We start from the raw sequence: 23,545 nt of genomic DNA on the forward strand, positions 1-23,545 counted from the left end.
TAACCTTAAGTATCTATTATTTGAAAGTCAGTGTAAGAAATTTCATATTCTTGCTCTTGAGATTCTGAAAGATACGCTCTGAAAGTCAAATCCATGTCGATGTTTGCAAATGCTGTCGTTTGCTGTGGACATTGCTCTCCGGCAATTCTTTATTTGATTTAAAGCGGTATTAAATATTTCAGTAAACATTTAAGAAAGAGAAAAAAAAAAAACAATGAAGTAATCAGAAGCCAGAAATACCTGGGTTTTTAATTAATTAATGTAAAATCTGTAAAGTTCATGGAAATGAAATTTTGTGGTTTTGAACAAAACTGCTACATCTATCTTTTGGGGATATGAATTCGTGGTTTCAAGTTTTAAAAATTAATTCATTGGAAATTGTATTTATTCAATGGGATGATGGGGTTTGATTATAAGGATTAAATGCAAGCACGAAACCCACGAAAATGAAAATTAGTGTCCACTTAAATTAACGATTTCACATTATATAGAGGACATGGAGAGCATACAGAAGCCATTTTGCAAGTCTCTAACACTCACTTGTCAAATAGAAATAGATTTAATTTATGTGTACCTTGTCCAAACTGTCTTATGTAAAAGCCCTTCAAACTAGTTACTACTGTCTTTTACTGTTTCAGCACTTATTTGTATTACCTGCGCAGAGAATGCAGAAGTGGCGTTTGCAAATTACAGACTTCTACAAAGTTTTGGATTGACAGTTGGATTTCTCAGTGGCACCTTTCTATGTGTATCTTTTAAGTTATATATTTTGATGATTTTACTGGTCGTTGCAATAATGTTCTATGTGTTGGCAGAATACAAAGTGAGACAGGTTGACAGTGATGTTTTTGAGGGTTCCATTGAAGTGAATTGATTGTTTCATTATAAAACTTAAAGTATTACTTATATAATGTGACAGTGGTATTTATTTAGATCAGTGTGTTTAGATCAATGACAAAACTGAAAGAAATAAACTAATCGTCGATGTGAGTAGTATAATTTGGATTATCATTACAGACGTCCAATAATGTGTGGATAGTAGTTACAAAAGCATTAGGTACCGTATGTTATACGAGTCCAGACGAGATTTTTACAGAAAACAAATTTGAGATTAGCTGCATTTGGCGCCAGCTTTACAAAACAAACACTGCTAAAATGTGATTGAATCCATACATGATACAAAAAGCGGGGATACTGGAAGCGATACAGTAACAAAATATGCAACGTATATTCATGACACAGCCAGAGTGATATAGGAGATGACGGATTCATTCAACATAATCTAGCACTTCAGTTACCATTAAGCCTATGGATTGTCATCTTTCTGTTAGTCTGCTACACAATCAGCACTGCAATCATTTGCATTTTTATATTCTTAATATATCTATTGTGGTCGGACAAGTACTAGAAGTGATCTGCTATTTGTATATTTCCCTGCAGAAAACAGCATTTTTCATAATTGTATGATTGGCGTTATACGCTACAGAGACAAGATTTTTACGTCCTTGATAATTTTATATGCATTCATCTATTTATTATAATGACGTTTTCTTTTATTCAAGAACCCTAACCTTACCTGTCATAAATGAATAAAATCAGATACTGCAAACACGCACCAGTACCTACCATGGTCAACACCATTACAAAATGGTAACTGAAACTGCGCATTTGCCTTTAACCCTTACCCTGCTAAGTTTCTATAATGGACTGGTCCATCTTTCACTTTGGACAGTACCATTAACTGCTAAAAGGGGTGCTTACCAAAAATATACTGACTGAATAGCGAACAACGGATGTGCAGGCTGATCTTGGACTGCACTGGTCGCAAAGGCAGAATCACTTGCCGCCAGCAGGCTAAGGGTTAATAATGTTTATTTTATTCTTTAGCTAAGGCAAGAACATACACGGTTATAAATAGAAATAATGTATTGAATATTTACTACAGTGACTAACCTCTCTCTTGAACAGGTGAAATTTGTCATCAAAGGGGATTAAGTTGTTGCCGAATACTGTTTATAATAATTATTATTATTAATGTTTTTATTTTCACTAATAATTGCAAATAATGTCACTCCAGAATTCAAAATATTCATCTACAGTATTTCATAATACACATTCACGTTGCGCAATTCTTAACACTGCGAACAAGGCTGCTAACCATGAAATCGCTAAATAGTAATACTTTTGGAGTATTTCAAATGGTTGCATAAAGTTAGTAGTGTCCTTGAAATTATAGATATTATTGTAGAAGTCAAGTAAAACTTTGATATTCATTTGTGCAGAAACATGTGTAGTATAACAATTTGGAATATATACAGTTATTGCAAAAGTGTTTTTGCACCGCTCAGTAACATTTTGATTTTTTTATTTAAATTACAGTAAAATATGAAAGTGTCTAGTATCGTTTTACTAACATAATAACAATTAGAAACATACTAAATGGAGCAAGTTGTATTGAAGTTTAGAAGCTATTAATACCGTTATATTTATTTCATATAAGTCCCTTGTGCCATAACTTTTATTTTCTGCATATGTTTAAGTGTTAGGTCATGTAATTATACAAGAATAACTAAAGGCGAAATACGTTTATTTCATTGCAAGCAATGAAAAAGAAAAGAGAAATACACGATTTTTGTCCGCGAGAACTGAAATTTTTATTAATATTGTCACATAAGGGGTGATTAATTTTGAGAAAAGAAACCAAAAATTAAAAAAAAAAAAAAAATATTTTTAAGACTAACACTCTTGATATTCGGTGAAAGGTTAGCTATATTTTGAAAATTATCTTATTATTAATACGTGTGTAAAATTGTACATATCTTCTCATTTGAAAACATTCCTTAAAGGAGACAAAGCGTTTTGAAATGTCTACTTGTAATAAATTTATACTCACTTTGAACTTATTTGCGAATTCTTTTGAAGAAGTCTAGAAAATAATTCAAGTTTGTGACATTACTCAAAATTAAAAGCGTACTTCTTTAAATGTCGATTGATCAATTTTTTTTTTAAGAACGGAAGCAGATTGCAATAACAAGAAAACTTTAGAGTTTCTCTCACACAAAAATATCAGAAATTTATTTTGATGTGTAAAATATACATAGAGATACATAGAGATAATAAAAATAAAATGGGTCTTATATTTTTGAAGATACACAATAGCATACATTTGGTCATACTTAATTTACATACATTATGTATAACTAATGCGGAGTTTGACGTTTTATTTCCACCCTTCAAAAGGGAAAACCAGAATAAACAGTATTATGTGTCAGACGCGTACGAAATACTGAAAAGCTGTAAGCAGTTTAGGTTTCTGTTGACAGGTCTAGTAAGATAATTAACTCGAAACATAAATGATGCATTTTGTCTTTAGTTATCAATATATTAATGAAATGTAATTATAAAACAGTACTGTGCTGATAGAGTATTTTACCTTGAAGAAAGTATTGACCACTTCATCATACTTTGAAAAATATCAAACTTAACTCCAACAACAGTGTCCAAGTTGCATACAAGTACTTATTTAAACTTTGACCCACATCATAGCAAAATGTTTTTACGCATAAAAAATTCTAACAGTAACGCTGATTTGTGGAATTGACGTCGAATGTTTGGTTTACGTAACACCGCATTACAGTCTTTGAAACGTCCTACAGAAGGTATAGATCCGAAACAATGTGCATGGTGCGAAGAATGAATACCAAGAGAGGGTTTAAAATCCGAAAATCCAACACAGCTGGAGAAATTGCAGTTTCCGCAAATATTTAAACAAACATTCCTATTTAGATAAAACAGGATTGACACAGGCATTTTTTTATCTTATAAAATAGTTTATTGATGACATAAACAGCAAGTAGGCACAAAAGCCACTTTTCACTTTACCAGGTCAAGCAGTTATTCATGTGGCGAAAGTTTTATATTCTCGCAGGTTGTACATAAATTACTTGGCGAAATGTCAGATTTTGCCATTAAGATATTCGTACTCGGCGCTGTTATGCACCTGACGTAAGGCGTCACTACTGCAATTAGTTGATACCTGTTGAACATGGTAAAATCGAATTTTGCACATATACAGTATAAATCTAGTTGTTACTTTTACTATTAAAAATATACCGCAGTTTTTAAACATTTGGAAATAAATAAAAATCTACGTTTTAGCTACGTCTTGCTGTGGTTTGGTTCATATACGCTGTACACGTAATAATAACACTTATAGAGCTGTGTTAAAACTGTCTTTTGTATAATATGTTATATGTCAACTTACATTGCATAATTACACTTACTTCTAACACGGAACGTTTCTCATACACAATCAGTAAAACAAATATTTCTTTTTGATTTGTTGTTTTCGTTGTATTTATTTTTTCCTGACGATATAACATAGACCTGACAGATAAATAGGCTGAAAAAAAGCTTTCGCCCACAAAAACAGCGACTCTAGTAATGAGGTATGTATTCGAGACAATCTTTTGGACACTGCAATCTGCTGAAATGCTAAGAAAAATGAAATATCAGACAACAAAATGAATGCGATTTTGATACAATTGTATTGAATGATCAAAAGCCATTAAACATAGCCTTTATCAATATCATCTCAAATTATTAGCCTGCCCGCTAAGCTCAATAGAGAGAGCGCAGATCTACGGATGGTGGGGTCGTGACTTCGATCCCCGAGTGAGGTGTGTATTCTCCGTGACGATTAGATAAAAGACTGTGTCCGAAATCATTCGTCACCCACCTCTGATTTATATGATTGGTAAGTTTGCAGTTACTTACGGAGAACAGGTTTGTACTGATACAGAATCCAGGAACACTGGTAAGGTTTACTGCCCGCCGTTAAATAACTGAAATACTGTTGAAAAACGGGCGTTAAGCTCAAAACAAAAAAATAAACAAACCCAAAACAAACAAAATGAAACAGAACTCACCACTTTCTTGTGCTAACAAATAACATTATAACAATATAGAAGATAAAAGGTAAGGATAGATTTTCCGGAAGCACAGAGCACACCTCAGTATGTTCTGGCATTGCAGCATATTGCAATGAGTAGTTGTAAGTTTTATAAGACACTGTGAATACCGATTAGCCTGGACATCATCTACTCCTATTTATTCCTATATTGAATCTATCAAAACAGTAATGACATATTAATAAAGTAGATGAATCAATTTAATTTTAAATAGTTTTATAATATGATGAAAACAAGATACAACTTTCTGCGAGAATACTTTTCATCATGCTATAATGCAACTTCATGAAATTAACCGTAGTCTTCATTAAAAAACTGTTGTAAACATCCAGTTTTATGACAAAATGATTTTTGAAGATAATTTCAAGGCACGTAGTCCGACCTACAGATAAACAGCACAAATCGAACCATAATGCATGTTTGACAGGAAAGTAGAACATTTTATATAAAGTAGGCTGTATTTGCACTTTATTCATTGATACACCGTCGACTAAAGTCTTGTTACAATCCCTTTATATAGCAGTAGCATAAAAGTAATTTTTACTACGGATTACGTCATGTTATTTAATCTCGTAATGGATGTAACTGTTGAAGAGAATTATGCACTGAACATTAAACTTTCCTTCAAAACGTTTCTGAGCAAGTAGAAAATGTCTAAGAAAAGCCTTTTAACATTATTACTTTGCTGTCAGAAGGTAGAAAAATGTAGGCAAATATTGTCATTTTGATTTCATCTGAGACATTTAGGATCCAGTATTTGAAAAGGTAAACGAGCCGTGTCTTTATTTAGTCTCAACTGCTGTCAAACATGCAATAATACGGACATTATAACGTTTCTGTTGCTGACAGCCTAATGGTATATTGTAATAAGATAGGCATCTTTAAATTTCTCTTTTGTTTTGTTTCTTTTAAAATGTTGTTATTGTGGTTTGAAATTCGAGTGGTTAATCGATAACAAGTGCGTATTCGTGTTTAACAGTCTGGCAATCTTAAATTATGTCTTATGTATTATCTTTTCGCTGACCTGTTACTAAGGTAACACAATCTCTAGACTGGAATAAGACATGTTCGATGTTAATACTATCGTATGCTAAGAAAATCAAGACAGAATATTCGAAATGGTATAATGCTTTTAAAGAAGCAAACATTTTTGCCTTGTTTGAGAAAATTTTCTTTACAGCTACGAGATATAGATTCTATTTTAAAGTCAGTAATAAAACGCAACAGTAATATAATAAACATTAAGTAACACGCTAATTGTCAAATGTATATGAAGCGTAATTTGGCCAGAGATTCAGCTTCTTGCACTTACTCCATAATCTGGATGACAAAACTGTTTCTGACGAATAGCCATCTTTTCAATACTTACCAGGTACAAGTAAATTACATTGTAACAAGATTTTAAGAGTTGAATCAGAACGTTTTTGAAAACATTTTAATTGATTTAAAAAATAAAGAGTTGAAAGTATAACAAATGATAAACTTGTAATTGACCTCTGCGTTTTACTTTTGTCAAGCTGATACAATTTCAATTCAACGTAAAGTTAATATATGATATTTTTGATTCGCTAGTGTAAACATAAAATGATCACAGTGTCAAGGATCGGTTCCCTGCATTGAAACATAACTATAATTATGATAGTGAAGCAAGGATACGAACTAGACAGAGCCACGTTGATGAAGAACTTCTACAAATATCTAAACATTCCCATGGTCAATTCGCTTAAACCGGGGATCTGTGGCCGGCTTTTGAAGACTGGTTACGTGGAATTACTCACCCCCACCATCCCAACGACTTTTACCAGGAGTCGAATGAAGGTAATTTAAGTAGGATCAGCCAGACAGACTTGTTGAATGTCCGTATGTCTGCAGTGGAGACGACATAATGCTCAAAGATATGCGTCTGGTAATTTGGTTTATGATAATGATAAGAACTGAAGTGTCCTGGTACGACCATATCTGACAATCTGCCAACTACCTTTATAGAATATTATTTTGCAACTTAACCACACTTTCAGTCTTCCATGTTAAATAGGCAGATAAATCGGGCCGTGTTTGTATTTGATTGCTGGTCCTAAGAGATAATCGAATATATTCAAAGTTCTTTCATATTAGAGGTCTACCTAAGCCGACACTTGCGGCCCTAAGGAGAGTTGCAAGTTTCATTACCCATCATGAATGAACTTAATCGAAGCGGGCTATTGCTCCACAGTATTGCGTTCTGTGCTTCCGAAAGATCTTCACATTGATTTTGTTAGAAAGTCTGCTTATTGTGTAAGGATAATGATTCATCTTGTAGTGAAAGAAAATCTTTTTACACTGCCTTATAAATCTAAACTGTATTAAGAGTAAATGATTTTCAATGAATTGATTCACTGATTTTGTTACAAAGTCTGCTTATTGATATCATTGTGTATGTAAATGATTCAATTGGTGGTGAAAAATATCTATTTACATTACCCTGTAAATGTAAACTGGATAAGATTAAGAGTGAGGAACTACGCAAAAATAACCCCGCCGGCGGTGCCCTACTTTGACTTTCATTTCTGGTAGCTCCTCAATCTTTATATAATGTCTTTAGTTATACTTTCGTTTGTGCATGTCTTTTCGAGGGACCTGCGATCTGAGAACACGTTAATCCTGCTTGACACGATTGATTCTGCCTTAAGTTTTGCGACCAGTGCAGATCACGATAAGCCGTAATCCGTCAGGAAATATTCGGCATACTTTGGATGTAAGGAATGAGGGCAGTAATACAGCCAGAAATGTGCATCCATTGTGCAGCCGAAAGAAATCCAGGCTAAATAAATCCTATTATTTCTAATGTAAAAGTAGTTTAGGCTATTATTTAATGTGTGTACTACCTGTCCTGGAGCTTTTCATCTTTTTCGTCAGAAACAAACTATAAAGGAAATCACAACGTGCAGCTGTTTAAGACCTTACATCAAACATTGTTTTGTCTGAAAATAGCCAGGTACAATGTAGTTACCATTTCTAACTACTAAATATATAGGGAGATCCTTCAGAAGCATAGAATTCAACCAAACATAATAATAACAGCAAACTCGATCTGAGTCAGTTCATGTGAGGTAAATAATATGTGTGCAACACAGTATTCATGATCAGTTCCTATTATAAGCCTATTTTGACTTAAATTTTTCAGGCGGGCATAGGTTCAAGCCCCAATTAGACCATTTTTCCCCCTTATATTTTTTTCTAGTAGTTTTTACTTTTTTCAAGACTACTTATTGATTTATTGTACAAAAGTAGAATTGTTACATTTGATAAGCGATTTCTTGCTGTTCAAAGTGAATTTACTACTGAAACAGAAGGAGGCAGAGTTAGACATCTTTAAGAATACTGAGTTATATGTGGTAGAAGTTCTCTTTTTCGCCTTCACTCTTTTGATTACATATTGTGAAAGAAATGTAGGTAGGTTTTACTTCTGCCCCAGGTTATTTTTGAATGAAGTGAGCAAACTTTAGAATAGTCCCACAGGACTCGACCTTAATTTTTCAATGTAAGTTTATAGTTTATTTAAGTCTCTTCATTGTACAAATATTTACATACATACAAATATAAAAGTCATAAAAAGTACAATGCCATTCATAATATTGAATTATAAGAGACTATTAAGTAAAACATTAAAATACTCTATTACACATTCCTGAAATTTCAACATCATATCTACACATTAAAAGGTTGAAAGTTTAATAACCTGACCATATAACTTGTTAGCTATAAGTCTAAAAATAGTAACCTGTTAAAAAAGAAACAATATATCTAAAACAGTGATCTGCCCCTGAACAAAAAAAAATTGTTTGTCGTTCAGATGCACACCATTACATCCCTCGGGCTACACCTTCAAGATAATCCTTTTGCATCAAAACTCCAAACAATGAAACCATCCAACGACATTTCACAGATATATCATCTCTTAAATAAAACAGAAATAAAAGAAATTATCAGTGGCTACAGAATACTAAGTAAAACTACCACTAAAAGTTAATAAAACATAGAATCCTAAAAAGCCTATGATAAAAAACATTAAAATACCTACGGGTACAGAATGTTTGACCTGAATTGCAGCATATTATAACAGGTTTTTGCAGTGACCTTGACAATATCATCGTTTGAGAAAGCAAATTTTTCATTATCTGTGAATGTACTAAAAGCGGGATTATTCATTATCTGTGAATGTACTAAAAGCGGGATTAATCTCAAACACTTTAGCCATCAATTGCAGTCTTAAATTTTCATAAGCATTACAATGAAGAATAACATGTATCTCACTTTCAACAGATTCCCAACAAACTGGGCAAATCTATTCTCAATGGTGAGGTTCTCATACCGGCCGGTTTCAAGTCTGATGGGGGCAACCCCACATCTAAATTTAGCAAAAGCCGCCCTATGTTTTAAAGGCATAAACATTTTCAAGTAATTTTCAGTTAAAAACTCCTGCTTCATCAATTTGTAAGTCATTAGCTTGTTTCCTGCTCTACCATTCAAACTTGTATTTCTATTCAACAGGTTATGCCATTCAACTCTATACTCTGACACTAAACTATCAATAACTTTATCACAAAAATATTTTGACGACTGTCTTTCACACTGACTGTAATGTTCAGTTAATCCGTATTTGTCTAAACATTTTGTAAAAACAAATTGCCAATTTTTACATCTATTTCCACTTATATCTCTACATGCTGTGAATACTTTATAGTTAAGTCTTGTCACCTCCATCTTACTAAACCTATGCCACTGATGACAGACAGATTTCCACTGTTTAACATGCCAGTTCTCCATAAAGAGCTGTAATAGGCGTATATTTACCGACACCCATAAAATGAAGCATAGCCTGATTTTATACAGAGTTAATACACGAAAATGACTTATTACCCCAAATGGCACTTCCATAGGAAATGATAGGCCATACCATCGAGTCATGCAGCTTTACAAAAACGTCATATGGCATGGACCCCATAGCTTTAGATTAGGCGATCAATAACCCCAAAGCCCTGCTTGCGCTTTGAGCTACACATTTAGCAGTTTTGTTAAAATCCAAATGCTCATCATAGACAAGCAGAATACCTAGATATGTGTATTCACCAACAAGTTTCAGCTCATTTTCACAGCATGACAAACTAAAAGCAGACCTAGCATATGAACCAGGACGAAAGTGAACAATGTTTCTTTTCATAGGATTAATTGACATTTAATTTAACTTAACACCAATTAGATAACATATCCAGCATGGATTGCAAATTATGTTCATTTTCAGCAATCAATACAACATCATCAGCATACAGTAAGATACAAATTTGTTCATTTGTCAATATAGACCCCTTTACCAATAGATTTTACTTGTACAACTAGATCATTTATGAAAAGATTAAAAAGCAGAGGTGATAAGGAACAACCTTGACGTAGTCCACCATGTACGTCAAACCAGTCTGTGTTAATTCCATTCAGTCTTACACACGATGAGACAGAGTGATACAAAGACCTTATTGCTTGGAACATATTACCATAAATACCTAAATCACAAAGTTTCTTCCAGAGAATATTTCTATCGACAAAATCGTATGCTTTCCGAAAATCAATAAATGCACAGAATGTAGACATTTTTAATTTCTTCCTTGTATCAATAATATTACTTAATGTTGAAACATGGTCTATAGTACAGTTATATCATTATTCTCTGCCCATTTTGACAGACGGTCATTTAAGACAGAACAATAGATCTTATACATTGTACAAGAAAGAGATATACCTCTATAAGAGAGCGGATCTCTTGGATCTACAGTCATGGACTTTGGAATGGGACTAATAATAATTTTGCCCCAGTCAGATGGAATAATTCCTTTTTCAAAACAAATATTGTACAATATATGAAGGAATGATACTGAGCAGTCATTTTTTAAAATTTCCATGTAAGAGTATTCTGTCTCATTAAATCCGTTTACTTGAGGCACACTAGAAACAATTATATTGACAGGTTTTTTTTGTGTTTTATAATTGTTTACCAATAGTTCGACGTTTCTTCTATAAAAAATAATGGTATAATGAATTCTCTGCAAACGTTTTGGACAGTGGCCATCACTTTGAAATTTGTCTCTACTTTGAGGAAATATCATAAATGTATTAAAAACGGCACGGTAAAAGTTGTTTAAAAATTGCAACACAGTGCGAAATTAGGTCAACTTTAAGTATATACCAAGCTAAAAAAAGGCTACATGCATTTGACAGAACTATTAAAAAAAATTCAAGTAACAATAAACATCAGGTTTCGATTCTTGTTTTTCACCATCTTAGACCATTGGAACAGATTACACGCGTATGAAGAACAGCCTCTGAATGACCACATTTATGTAAAACTGGCGTGATATGCATATTCAGACATTCATATCCTTTCCGCGCCTGTAACGTATTAGCGTCTGATGGCCTTTTAACGCTTCCGTAGAATCAACATTTATTACACGAAATTCATTTCTGAAATGTCTAGGTCTGCAGCTCTAAAATACGGAGAGGCATATACTGACAACATTAAAAAGGACCTTTTGAACGATTTGACGAAGATCCAAACGTCTTCATATACCCTTGTTCCGTTACGGACCCCTGTGGAATTTGTGTTTATTCCAAGTTCAAATAGTTTTTCGTAGATGAAAAGCTGACATGTCGTCCAAAAGCCCAGGTATTTTCAAATCGTTAGAAAGTGCAGTGCTGAAAATTGACTCCCGATTCGCAAAAAAAGAAGTCCAAGCGCATACATTTAGACGGGGTGAACCCTGCGCGTGACCTCTGACTATAGACCAACGTAAATGCGAAATTTCGTTTTCAAGTTTAGCCTTAAAATGAAAAAAAAAATCAGTAAAATGGAATAGATGATAACGAATCAAACTTAAACACAGTCCAAAAATTGCATTGTATCATTCTATAATGACAACCACTGGCACCAGAAAGAAAATGCCTATGTACATGTTATACCCTACCCCTAGGTATACTATTAGAACCATGGTCATAAACGGGAGAATAAACTAACCCATTTCAATCGCGCATTTCATACCTAAATGCACAGTTCGGTAAATGTGTACTATTGGTAATTTATCTTCCATTGTGTACCGGTTACGTTTCTTGGATAAATGTGTTTTCACGACTTGTAAATATTTCACAATGTAGAAACAAATTGTGATACAAAAATGAATTTAATACATTCAGTACAGTGCATACTTCTACAAAAAATTTAATAAAATGTTTATACATTTAACACATTGTCTTGGCCTAACGTATGTCACTATCAATGTGCAACTAAATACTTTTATTTCTCTTTTTTCCCCATTTAAATCATTCGTAATTACCATCATGGAAGTACACAACAATATAGTTATTCTGTTCTGTTATATACTGTTCACCCTTTTCTTATAATTATGAACATAATCATTTCATATCCCTAGATTGAATTGTCAATTGTTTGATATGTAGTTCTGTAAATCAACACCGCGTACGTTACAACAGCTTTGAGAAATCCGCCAGTTTAACTTCGACGTTAAATGGAAGCAAGAAGCTTTTACATTATTAAAGTTGTAAATATGTTATCATAATTTTCAAAAAGGTAGAAACACCTACATATGTGCTAATAAGTTGTCATATGTGGGAAAATATGATTTATTTACCTCTAAAGTGAAGGAAATTGTAAATTTTAGTGATTTTCACTATATGCTCAACTTAAGTGATCGTGTTACTTTTAAAACAAAATTGGAAGCAAGAAGATATTCACTTAGAATAAATATTTTTATATCAAATTGAAGCGGAGAAGTTGATGTATAATGTCATATCTGCTAAAACGTTCACAAAGAAGAAATATTTGAAAGTAAGTATTGAAAATAGTTTTCCTATATAATCTATTGCTCAAAGGTTTATCAGTCGGGAAAACAAAATTAATAATCGGATTACTTTCAAGGGGGACAGCCTACGACGATATGCCAGTTCAAATATACCAAAAATGACCTCCAGATTTTAGCTAAAACATGATCTTTCTTATAAATTGAAGTTTTGTCATACTATGAACATTAGAACATAATTTTTGTTTCTAAACAAAATCAAGAAAAACCCATGCCTGAGTCGAGAATCGAACGCGGGTCGCCGCAGCAGTAAAAAATGTCCTGCGGTCTTGACCAAAATACCACTGAGGAATGCTTTATACTTAACGTACTTTACATCAGGTCCCCCTTTACAAACACTGTTCAATTTGGAATGAACAAAAAAATGAAAACAACTAATTCTTATGTGTTTCCATAACTTACAATCCATCAGTAACTAAGTTTTAAAGCCTTCTGAAGAAATATAGGACTAATTTTCTGATATCTGAACAATTCTTTGTTTTCTTGTACGATTTGGAGGTCAGTGTTATAAGGGACATGTTCAAAGATGTTACTAATTTTGAAAGATCACTAGGACTTGAAGGTCCATGGTGACTTAATTGCTATTAAATAGACACTTATATAGTTATCAACATCGTGGTATCGTAGATTTGATTCCGTTTCTTGGCGATTCAATAGAACACATTGTGCTTGCGGAGTACATATTAGTACTGTCATAATATCCAGGAATACTGGTTAGATTATGTCCCCACCGTTCGAGAGAAAGATACTGTGACTGGACTGAAAAAAAAATGATGGTCGATTAATTAAGCCTTTGTCTTTGATCAGTATATGACCCTTATTATGTTAGGGTCAAAGACTAAAGCCACACCTTCAGACTATCAATTACTGGATAGGTGTTGAAGACTTCATTAATTTTGATTACTGCCTGATAAAATAAGATTTGATATAAAAATGTTGAACTGCATGTTTTGTAAGGATTCTACTTGTTAATGAAATATATATTTGAATCGCCATAAATAATGATTCAAATAACTATGTCCTTTTTTATTCAAGTTGTAAACTTTACTTGAATGATTGAATGTGAAACCCACATAATAATCACACTATCTATAAAGCCAGTAAATGAAGACCAGGACAGGTTAGTTCCAGTACTGCTGGAACACCAGACATATACACTATCTTCTTTCACTAGGTGCATTGTAGCTGCTCCTGTAGCTGCTCCATGGCTGTCTGTTGCTTGCTTATCGTCTATTTTATCCTGCTGAGAATTCATCCAGACGTTATAAGAATCATTCTTTATGTTATGAATTTACCTATCGTTAACATGTTCGCAAACTATGAATTACCTGACAAAAAAAATAATGCATAAATATATGATTATTATGTTCGTTTATTTTTATATTTACACATTTCCATGACGCGCTGCGAATACGGTTCGGGATTTTCGCTATCTGGCTTGTAATACGGTACTGGATATTTGCCGATACGTAAAATGCAACAGCACTTTTATTAGTCGATCGATTAGCTTCATTTTTTGTTTATTGATTGAATGACAATGAAAATCCAAATCAGACCACTAGATTGAAAAAAATATGGCAGTTTGAAATTTAAGAAAATGGCAGATAATGGAGGCAGCCATTTTAATGTTTATATGACGTCATTTACACAATCTTGAATTCTTTATTTAGCAAATAACTTTTGAAATAGATTAATTTCATACGTTTCTTGAGTGTAAGATGTATAACATGGTAATTTCTTTCGTTATAGCTGGAAAAACTTGAGAAATTATTTTACAGAAATAAGTAAATACAGTTCAAATATGTATCTAGAAACTGAATAAATCCGCCAGTTTGATTCTTGTTGTCATGGAAACACGATGGCCGCCATTTGTATCAAATATTTAAAGGCTCATACCTTTCTCATTTCTAAAGGGCAAGGAAAGCCTGACAGTAAGTAAATTTCATATGACGTCATTTACACACTCCAGAATTCTTTCTTTAGCAAATATCCTTTTAAATGGATTAATTTTATACGTTTCTTGAGTGTAAGATGTAATACATAGTTACTTATTTCGTTATAGCTGGAAAAAAGTAGTGAAATTATTTTACAGAAATAAGTAAATACAGTTTAAACATATATCTAGAAACTGAATAAATCCGCCGTTTTGTTTTTTTTTGTTGCAATGGAAACAAAATGGCAGCTATTTTTATCAAATATTTAAATGCTCATAACTTTGTGATTATTAAGCCAATTCTGAAAATTCTTTTACTTCTTTAAATGATTTAAGAAATCCTAGCAGACGTAATTATCATAAGAACAACATTTCCTTTGCCTTTAAGCTGATTTTGAAAATTCTTTCACTTGTTTAAATGATTTGAGAAACTCTAGCAGACAGAATTATCATAAAAAAAGCATTGCCTTTTCCTTTAAAATATTTTTTATGTTCGCGAAAGTTTTGTGGATCTAAGCACAGATACCAGGGCATTAAGCTAAATCAAATACTGTACACGTGCTGTAATGTTGCTAAATGTTATATTAAATGTGTTTTGCATTATATTTTTATGCATCTGAATATGACGACTTTACCGTCTGAGGAGTTTACTTTTAAAAGCAAATGCTTTTGTGTCTCTCCACAAGGAGGGGGGTGGGGGATGTAGGAAGGGGGCACTTCTAAAGATCTGTCCTTTTCTGTCTATCAGTCCTTCTCTCCGTACGTCCGATTTCGTGTCATGCATATCTTGAAAAGTGTTGGATCTAAAAGATATTAAATCTCAAATGATTGTTATTCAGCATGTGAAGTTGCGTACCTGATGTTTCCATTGGGATATCACGGTCAGACATGAGTTACGGCGCTTGACAAATATGCATAAAAATGCCTAAATGTTTGTGTCGCATGTATCTCAAAAAGTATTTAACCTAGGATTATGAAACATTACAGGATTATCATTTAGCTTGTGAAGTTGTGTACCTATGTCAAACCAGTGTTATATGACTCTTGGTCGTCAAAAATAGTGCATAAAGGGCACACAACTTTGTGCCGCATGTAGTATTTATTTGACTTGGAGTCATAACACTTAATAAGAGTAAGAGGATTATTGTATAGAATGTGAAGTTGCACATTTGTTGCTCTGCTTTGTGTTTCATGCAGTCAGGCTGGAGTTATGGTTGCTGGCTTAGTTAAAATACAACATTTTAAAGTGCTTAAAAGTTTGTGTTGCATATATCTGAACGTTTCACCTATAATAATGAAACTATGTAGGTGTGACCTTATGCGTCTGACCTTTTTAAGGAATTCACGCGGCACAACAAGAGTTACGGCCCCTGAATTGATAAAAAATGTGCATTTCGTGCCTAAGTTTGATTTCCATGCACGTCAAAATGTACTTGACGTAGAGTTATAAAACTTACAGGATTATTATATAGCATGCAAAGTTGTGCCCCAGGTGTTCTGTCTGGGATTGCACTAAGTCAGACCAGAGCTATGGTCCTTGACTTATTGAACAAATCACATTAAATGCTTAAAGATTTTGTTGCTTATATCATTCAAAATATTTCACTTAGAATCATGAAACAATTGACAGTGATAGGAAGTAGGGGCATCTGTGTCTTATGGACACATGTTTAGTTATGTCTCTCCCCCACGCCCTCCTCCTCCCTTGCACTAAGGGAGACATCTTGCTTTTGCCCTGTCCGTCCGTCCACCCTTCACATTTAATTTCCGATCAGTAACTGGAGAACCATTTGACCTAGAACTTTCAAACTACATAGAGAGGTAGGGCTTACTGGGTAGAAAAAACCCTATTGTTTATATGGTCACACCATCAAAGGTCAAGGTCACAAGTACATGGAAAACCGTTTCCGATCAATAACCGGAGAATCACTTGTTCCAGAATGTTTAAACTTCATAGGATGACTGGATATGCAGAGTAGATGACCCGCATTAATTGTTGGTTCACTCAATTAAAAGTCAAAGTTACAGGGTCCAGGACATGATCTTGGTGCCATTCTATCAGAGGTCAAGTTCATATATAGGGACCAGAACATAAAATACCATTTCCAATCCATAATTTGAGAATCATTAACCCAGAACATTGAAATTTCATGGGATGATTGGACACGCCGGAAAGATAATACCTATTGCAATTCAGTCAGTAAAAATAAGGGGTTTAACAGTTGGTGAGTACCAACATAACATGGCTAAAATCTATGATCAGGAACACTTTGATATGCATTTTGGATTTAAGGTTTTTGTGAATAATAATGACGAACAATTTTAGAGAGCAAAATTACAAAGCAGGCATAAATCATCAAACGTTTACAAAGTTTATAGGGAACGCGACGAAAATCGGGATCGATCCCTCTGCAGTAACACGCGATATATATCGAATGAGATATATTATCGAATTGAAAAATGTGGTCTTACGGCACGTGCACAGAGCGTCTGACTTCGGATTTTGGAAGAATACGCATTTTCCTTGTGCGTAATTAGCGTCAACATAACTTGTCCGAACCGCAACGTCTTGTAAATCAGTACAAATATGAGCAGTATTGTTTTTTATTCCAAAATCTATATACCTTTAAATGGATACAAATGCATATTTCTGGGCAAGCTGATGGACTGTAACGATTCCCGATTAAGGCATTGCCTATTTCATATTACCAATACAACGAAACAAGCGTTTACGCATGGCACTGTACATGCAGACCTTGGGCTAGGGTTGTTGGAATGTGCTCACATTGTACGTCCATAATATGGTACCTGGGGTATGCTCAACATCAGGACAAACAGTGGCAAGCAAATAAAAATTGGTTTGACTTTGTGCAAGATGCTGACAGACAACTAGGTGATGACAATGTATCAAATCCTGATAACTGAAGAAAGATTAAAATGCATTCTGTGGAAAAAATGGGAGTATTCAATTGATAAATTACATAATAAATGATAAAATGTCAAAATTGTTAGATTTTCGTTTAATTACAATGAACAAAAGTTAGTTTGGTAATGTATAAATATCGTTATCATGCTGCTGTTGACAGCTTTAATCATCGGTTACCATAGTTACGAAAGGATGTTAACATTAAAAAATCATTTAGACACTAAAACACTAAAATAATGATATGTATTAAGTCCTTTTCCGATTTATCAACGTATATGCTACAAAACAATGAATTTGTGCAAAATTGCCATTTTCAGGTGTTAATGTACGCTGGTTGCCATAGCAACCATCTTTCAGGTATTAAAATAAATGTTTCGTTTTCTTACAAAAATGTCTTGATCTATTATTCGGGTCATTTTTTGAAGTTTCCAGATGGGACAAAACACAGCAATTATAATCCCAATGCCATATTCCATTAGTTTGTCTAAGCAGACAACTTGCCGAGAAAGTCGCTCTTTTTCCTGTATAAACAGAGATATAAAATGTTAAGACAAACATATCGTATATATATTAAAAAGATGATATTAATATCATGTTAGTATGACGCTGTGTATGTTAATAATAACATGCTATAGCATATGTACTTTGATGCATTTATTACCGCTTGAAAACAAATACAATATTGAAAATGTAGGACCCGGCGGTCACGACTGAATATTTTTTTATTCTACGTATAAAAATAGCTTTCTTTTCATTTCCTTTTTTGCAAGTCAAGTATTATCCATAGACATTCATATTTTACTTTATTTTTTTCAATAATTCACTGACATATTTAAAAAGTAACAATAAATTTTAAGCGTACTTTCAATACATATTAGACTGGCTCTCGTCCCTATGTTTTTTCTGTCATATTTTCCTGTAAAATTTTCTTTATTAACACTGGACGTAACTCCAGCAGGATTCTTCTATATCAAATTTCTTTATTGCCACTAGCTCCGAACATAGATATGATTTAGCCATTAGCTAAAATGTGCTGTTTTAGAGGCTTAAAATCTACTTATAAAATGTTTGCTGTATTTATCAAAAATAATTATGCAACCATGGAGCCAGGCTAAATAAATATCAATATTACCTTCAAAAAAGGAGTTTTCAGTTTAGAAAAAAATAATGTAAATATGTTTCTGAAGATTTCTTTATTTTGAGATAACCATACACATTCATCAAAATAATGATGTTATAACGCAAATTTTCATCCCTGCTTGCAGGCGAAAAGTTAAGTACTTTTTATCGGTTCGTCAACAGTAATCCTTGAAATTGGTAAATTGATACATGTGCAGTGCCAGCAGTTGCTGTTATTGACAGCAGTAACAGCACTAGCTGTTAAGGCAGTTAAAGATTATTATTGCCAGCTGTTACAGCAGTTAACGACTACTATTGCCAGCTGCAGCAGATGACGTTATTGAAAAGCGTCCCCGAATTGGTTGAAGTTAAACAAGAAAAGAAATTGTTTCGGCAAATAGTGAGATAATAGCTGACTTGCCAAAATTGTATTTTAATTTTTTCCAACAGTCATAACTTGTTTTTGAAATCATAGAATACAATGTTTGCGGAAAGCTACTTTTTCAATGTCATTTTGAAATTAACAATTCAGTAAAGCAGGAATTAGTGGAAATCACACATTTATATTTTTCATTGATGACAAGCAGATACGTTTTTGGAAGTTGGCTATTTTGTGAACACACAATGTCAGTCAATGAACTTTTTGATGAATCAAATAACAGATATTTCAATGCAAATACCTATTATATTCACCCCGTCCGTCTCAGCAAATTCCAACACAGTATTACTTTACCTAATTGGTACAGCTGACACAGTCATCATGTATAAATTGGGCTAAATTTCAGCTGCGTTATAATTTTTCATTTTTGAATTTTGTTGTAAAAAGCCTATTTCTCAATAGGTAAATATAACATATTTTACTTGTAAAACGAGCAAAAAACTAAACAAATTGTCAGTAATATTAATGTTACTTCTTTTCTTGGTGTTGTGGCGCGCACCTGCTAAAATGTAAACAGTGAAGTTTTTTGACAGTATCTTGAGATAAATTGACAAATCGCTTACTGCAGAAAAAAGGATATACTGAATACTTTCATTATGTTCATAAAGGTTTTGACATAAATGTCAATTTGCCTGTAAAGTATGGCAAGCCTTTCACATAGGTTTTAATGGTTCTAAATGAATTTCCTTTTCTCGTGAGGAACATCGAATGAAAATCCTGTGACACTTGTCTGGGAACCAATTTTGAAAAAAAGATAAACTTAATAAATGAACATGCTACATTGGTTTTCGCAGTTATTTATTGCATGTGGTCACTTCTTTTCTTATGTTTAAATATCATATTTTACATTTTTATATGTAAAGCAACAGGGCCATGAAGACAACGTAAAAGAATACTGTTTTTATTTTGAAATGCACACTCAGTCTGTAGGTACTTAGTTACGGTAAGCTTGTGAGACACAATGGCGCCTTAGCAACAAAGAGAACGGATGGACAAATAACGCAATATCTTACTGGCCAATATTATTTGTTTGATTGGGAAGTCGGATCTATGCATTATCTACTTAAACCGCTAGCAGCAGCATTTAAAATTGCTATAACTACTCAGTCTGACATCAGGTATTTGTTCTCGCACAACTTCACACCGATTTAATAAAGATTTACTGACATGGATCTATGGATCTGGTACCTGTACTGTCTAATAAATTCATTGTTAGTTGTATCCTATTGTTATCAATATAACATTATTTTGCGGCGGCATATTATATGAATATGAAATAATTGAAAAAGTTTTTACCTCGTCTTGTTTCAACGTTCACAATTCTTGTTTCCAGCTGCTGAAGTCACCATTAAATGTTTTCAGAGTTTTCATGTGAAGGACCGATATTTTATCTACTTTCTCTTGAAGCGTTTCTAAAGCAATAGTTTATAGTAGAATTATTACTTTAAAAATGAATAACACATTAAGTAAGGCTAACCGTTTGAAGTGAAAGACAAAAATGTTTAGGCATTAACAGGTGGACGGGTAATTTTTATTTTTAACTCTAACACGACCAGCAAATAACCTACATACATGTAGAGCAAAATCTATCTCGGGTCTTTCTGCAATAACCCACGCGCGTGCAATGACGTTATCCGATCCAGGTGCATAGCACGGTCGTAAAAAGTAGTTACCATTTTTTCTAACACTGTAGATACTAGTATGTCGGGTTAGAATCGAAATAACAAGTTCCCAAGTGTGATTTATCGTAGAATAACCCGAGTTTTTCGTTCTTATGCGAAACAATATATCACTCAGGCCTACGGCCTTCGTGATATATTCTTACGCATAAGAACTCAAAACACGAGTTATTCTACGATAAACCACGTTTGGGAACATATTATTTCTTAATTAATATATATTGGATATATTTAGAATATGCAGAGGCCGAAACCTTATAAACATATTCAATGTAGTAATCAATGACAAGCGAATCATGCTGATAAAAAATATTTTTGTCAGGCGGCATTTGATATAAAAATGAATTACCTTGTCTTGATTCAACGTTCACAACATTGGTTTTCAGCCGCTGAATTGCACCATAAGCATCGTTCAAAGTGTTCGTGTGATGGTCAGATTCTTTGGCCATTTTCTCTTGAAGCGTTTCTAGTTTTTGCTCATTTTCATTAACAAATGTTAAGATTCCTTGATTAAAGTTGAAAATAGTATCCTTCATATAACTGGAATAATCATTCAGGGCAACACTTACAGTTTTTTCAGTCACTTCAAAATTGGGGAAGTTGGTCATTCTATTGAAGCATTCAATGTTGACATTTGCAATTTAACCTCGTTTGTGAAATTTGATAATTTCTCGTCAAGCGACTTTTTTATTCCACGTAAAAGCATTTTCTCGGCGGATACCATTTTGAAAATCGCAACAGACTGTTTCATAACGTCATCTTTTATCGCATTTATTGATGATTCTGATACCTTAGCACCTTTCATATCATTTTCCGTTGCAAGAAATGTCACATCAAAGATAGCTTTTTTTTACTGTTCAAAGTACTATTTTCTAGTTTTGCTATCTTGTTGTTCAGTTTTTGCATTATATTTTCAATGCTTATTATTCCCTTAGCCTTGGTTTCGAACTTATTAACGGTTTTTTCTAGTTTTATAATTCTGCCAGCCTGCTTTTCCATTTTGTTGTTGGCTTCTGTTAAATTGGCTATTTTGTCAGCTTGATTTTTTAATGTTGTTTGTAGTTTCTTTTAACTTCTTTATCCTGCAAGCCTGCTTTTTAGTGGCCTTTTTTAAATTGGTTATTTTGTCCGTTTGCTTTTTAATCGTTTTATTGGTTTCTTCTAAATTTGTTATTCTGTCAGCTTTTTCTTCAATCTTTTTTTTGGTAGCTTCTTCTAAATTAGCTATTTTGTCAACCTGTTTTTCCATCTTCATGGTGGTTTCTTCTACGTTGGTTATCCTGTCAGCCTGATATCCCATATTGCGAACTGTCTCTTCTAACTCGAGCCTTAATAGTTTATTGTCAAGCATAATATCATCCATTCTTCTAGAATATATTTCATAAAAAACCTCAGCTTTAAATTCAGATGCATTTCCCGGAACGAGGAATACACACGTAAGGTAAAATAGCACTGATCTAATTTGTTTAACACCCATGATTGCCAAAAGCATGTGCCGCGTGTTCAGAATCTTTTATGAGAGTGACTTCAGCTGCGCGATGTTATGGATAGATAGTTTATACGAACAAATTGCAATATGCCTTACAACTTGTAAATAAATGCAAACATAACATAAATACATGAAAAGCATCAGTGGTATAAATTGACATCATCATAGGTGGTCGCATTCAATAGCGTTATCTTTAGATATGAAGATAACGTTTACTATTTTTGACATTCGTATTCAATCATACAGACCATTATCTCCTACTTTACGACACTACACTAGTTTACAATAAAATGTGCAATGCTACTTCCGCATAGATAACCAGTCACATTATTAAATTGTTGTTTACTAAATTATATATTCCAAAATATTAGTTCACGTGGTTGTTTCAGTTAGTGAAACTTGAAAATTGTAGCTTTCCCAGGGATTTTTTTTTTTTTTATAAAAGTATGCATTGTCAGCCTGAATTATGCAACAGTTCAATCAACAATTACCTGCTGTATTATATCAAATCGATCATGTAATGTCCATTGTTGACTGTGTAAAGATTGATAAAAGTTTATGTCAGTTGAAATTTTGACAGTTGTCAACCATCTCGCATTTTTGTACCTATGCACCGGGTGACTAATCTATTTATAGGCGGACCGAAACCGATTTGTACTCTGTAGAAATAGTTAGCTTTTTATTGTCAAGTATTTGATATTTAATACTTGGCATGTAGTGATGATTCGCAGCGTTCTATATTATTTCATTTTTACATTTTATCCGACTTAGGCTGGTTTCACTTGTTTAGAGGTTAAGCTCCGCCTTATTTACATATAAGGAAATGTTCGGCTTCCGAATGACGTCATGATCGGCCGGAGTATGTTCGTAGCTTCAACTCGGATACGGACCTCTCCGTGTATTTCCGACTTTGGCCTTATTTAGATTTGGTATTACATCCTCATTTGCCTCCCGCATATTAATTCTTAGAACGCAAGAATCATCACTTTGCCTCCGTCTCTCGTCTAGTCAGGCTGTCTTTGTTTTTCAGTTCCTCTTTAACAGTTTTTCATCACACTTTTATAACCAATACAAATTATTCATACTTCA

The 23,545-nt window shown here is 33.4% G+C and overlaps 1 protein-coding gene across 1 annotated transcript in view; it reads left to right on the forward strand.

Annotated features, from left to right (window-relative positions):
- Window positions 1-4,335, forward strand: part of LOC123554945 (protein unc-93 homolog A-like) — a 132,034-nt gene extending 127,699 nt beyond the window's left edge. The window contains exon 6 of the mRNA XM_045345399.2: window positions 639-4,335. Coding sequence (XP_045201334.2) covers window positions 639-874 — 236 coding nt within the window. The 3' untranslated portion in view covers window positions 875-4,335. The remainder of the gene's footprint in view (window positions 1-638) is intronic.
- The last annotated feature ends 19,210 nt before the right edge of the window (window positions 4,336-23,545 follow it).

The sequence above is a fragment of the Mercenaria mercenaria genome, chromosome 7 (assembly GCF_021730395.1).
Source record: "Mercenaria mercenaria strain notata chromosome 7, MADL_Memer_1, whole genome shotgun sequence".
Taxonomy (NCBI): Eukaryota; Metazoa; Mollusca; class Bivalvia; order Venerida; family Veneridae; genus Mercenaria; species Mercenaria mercenaria.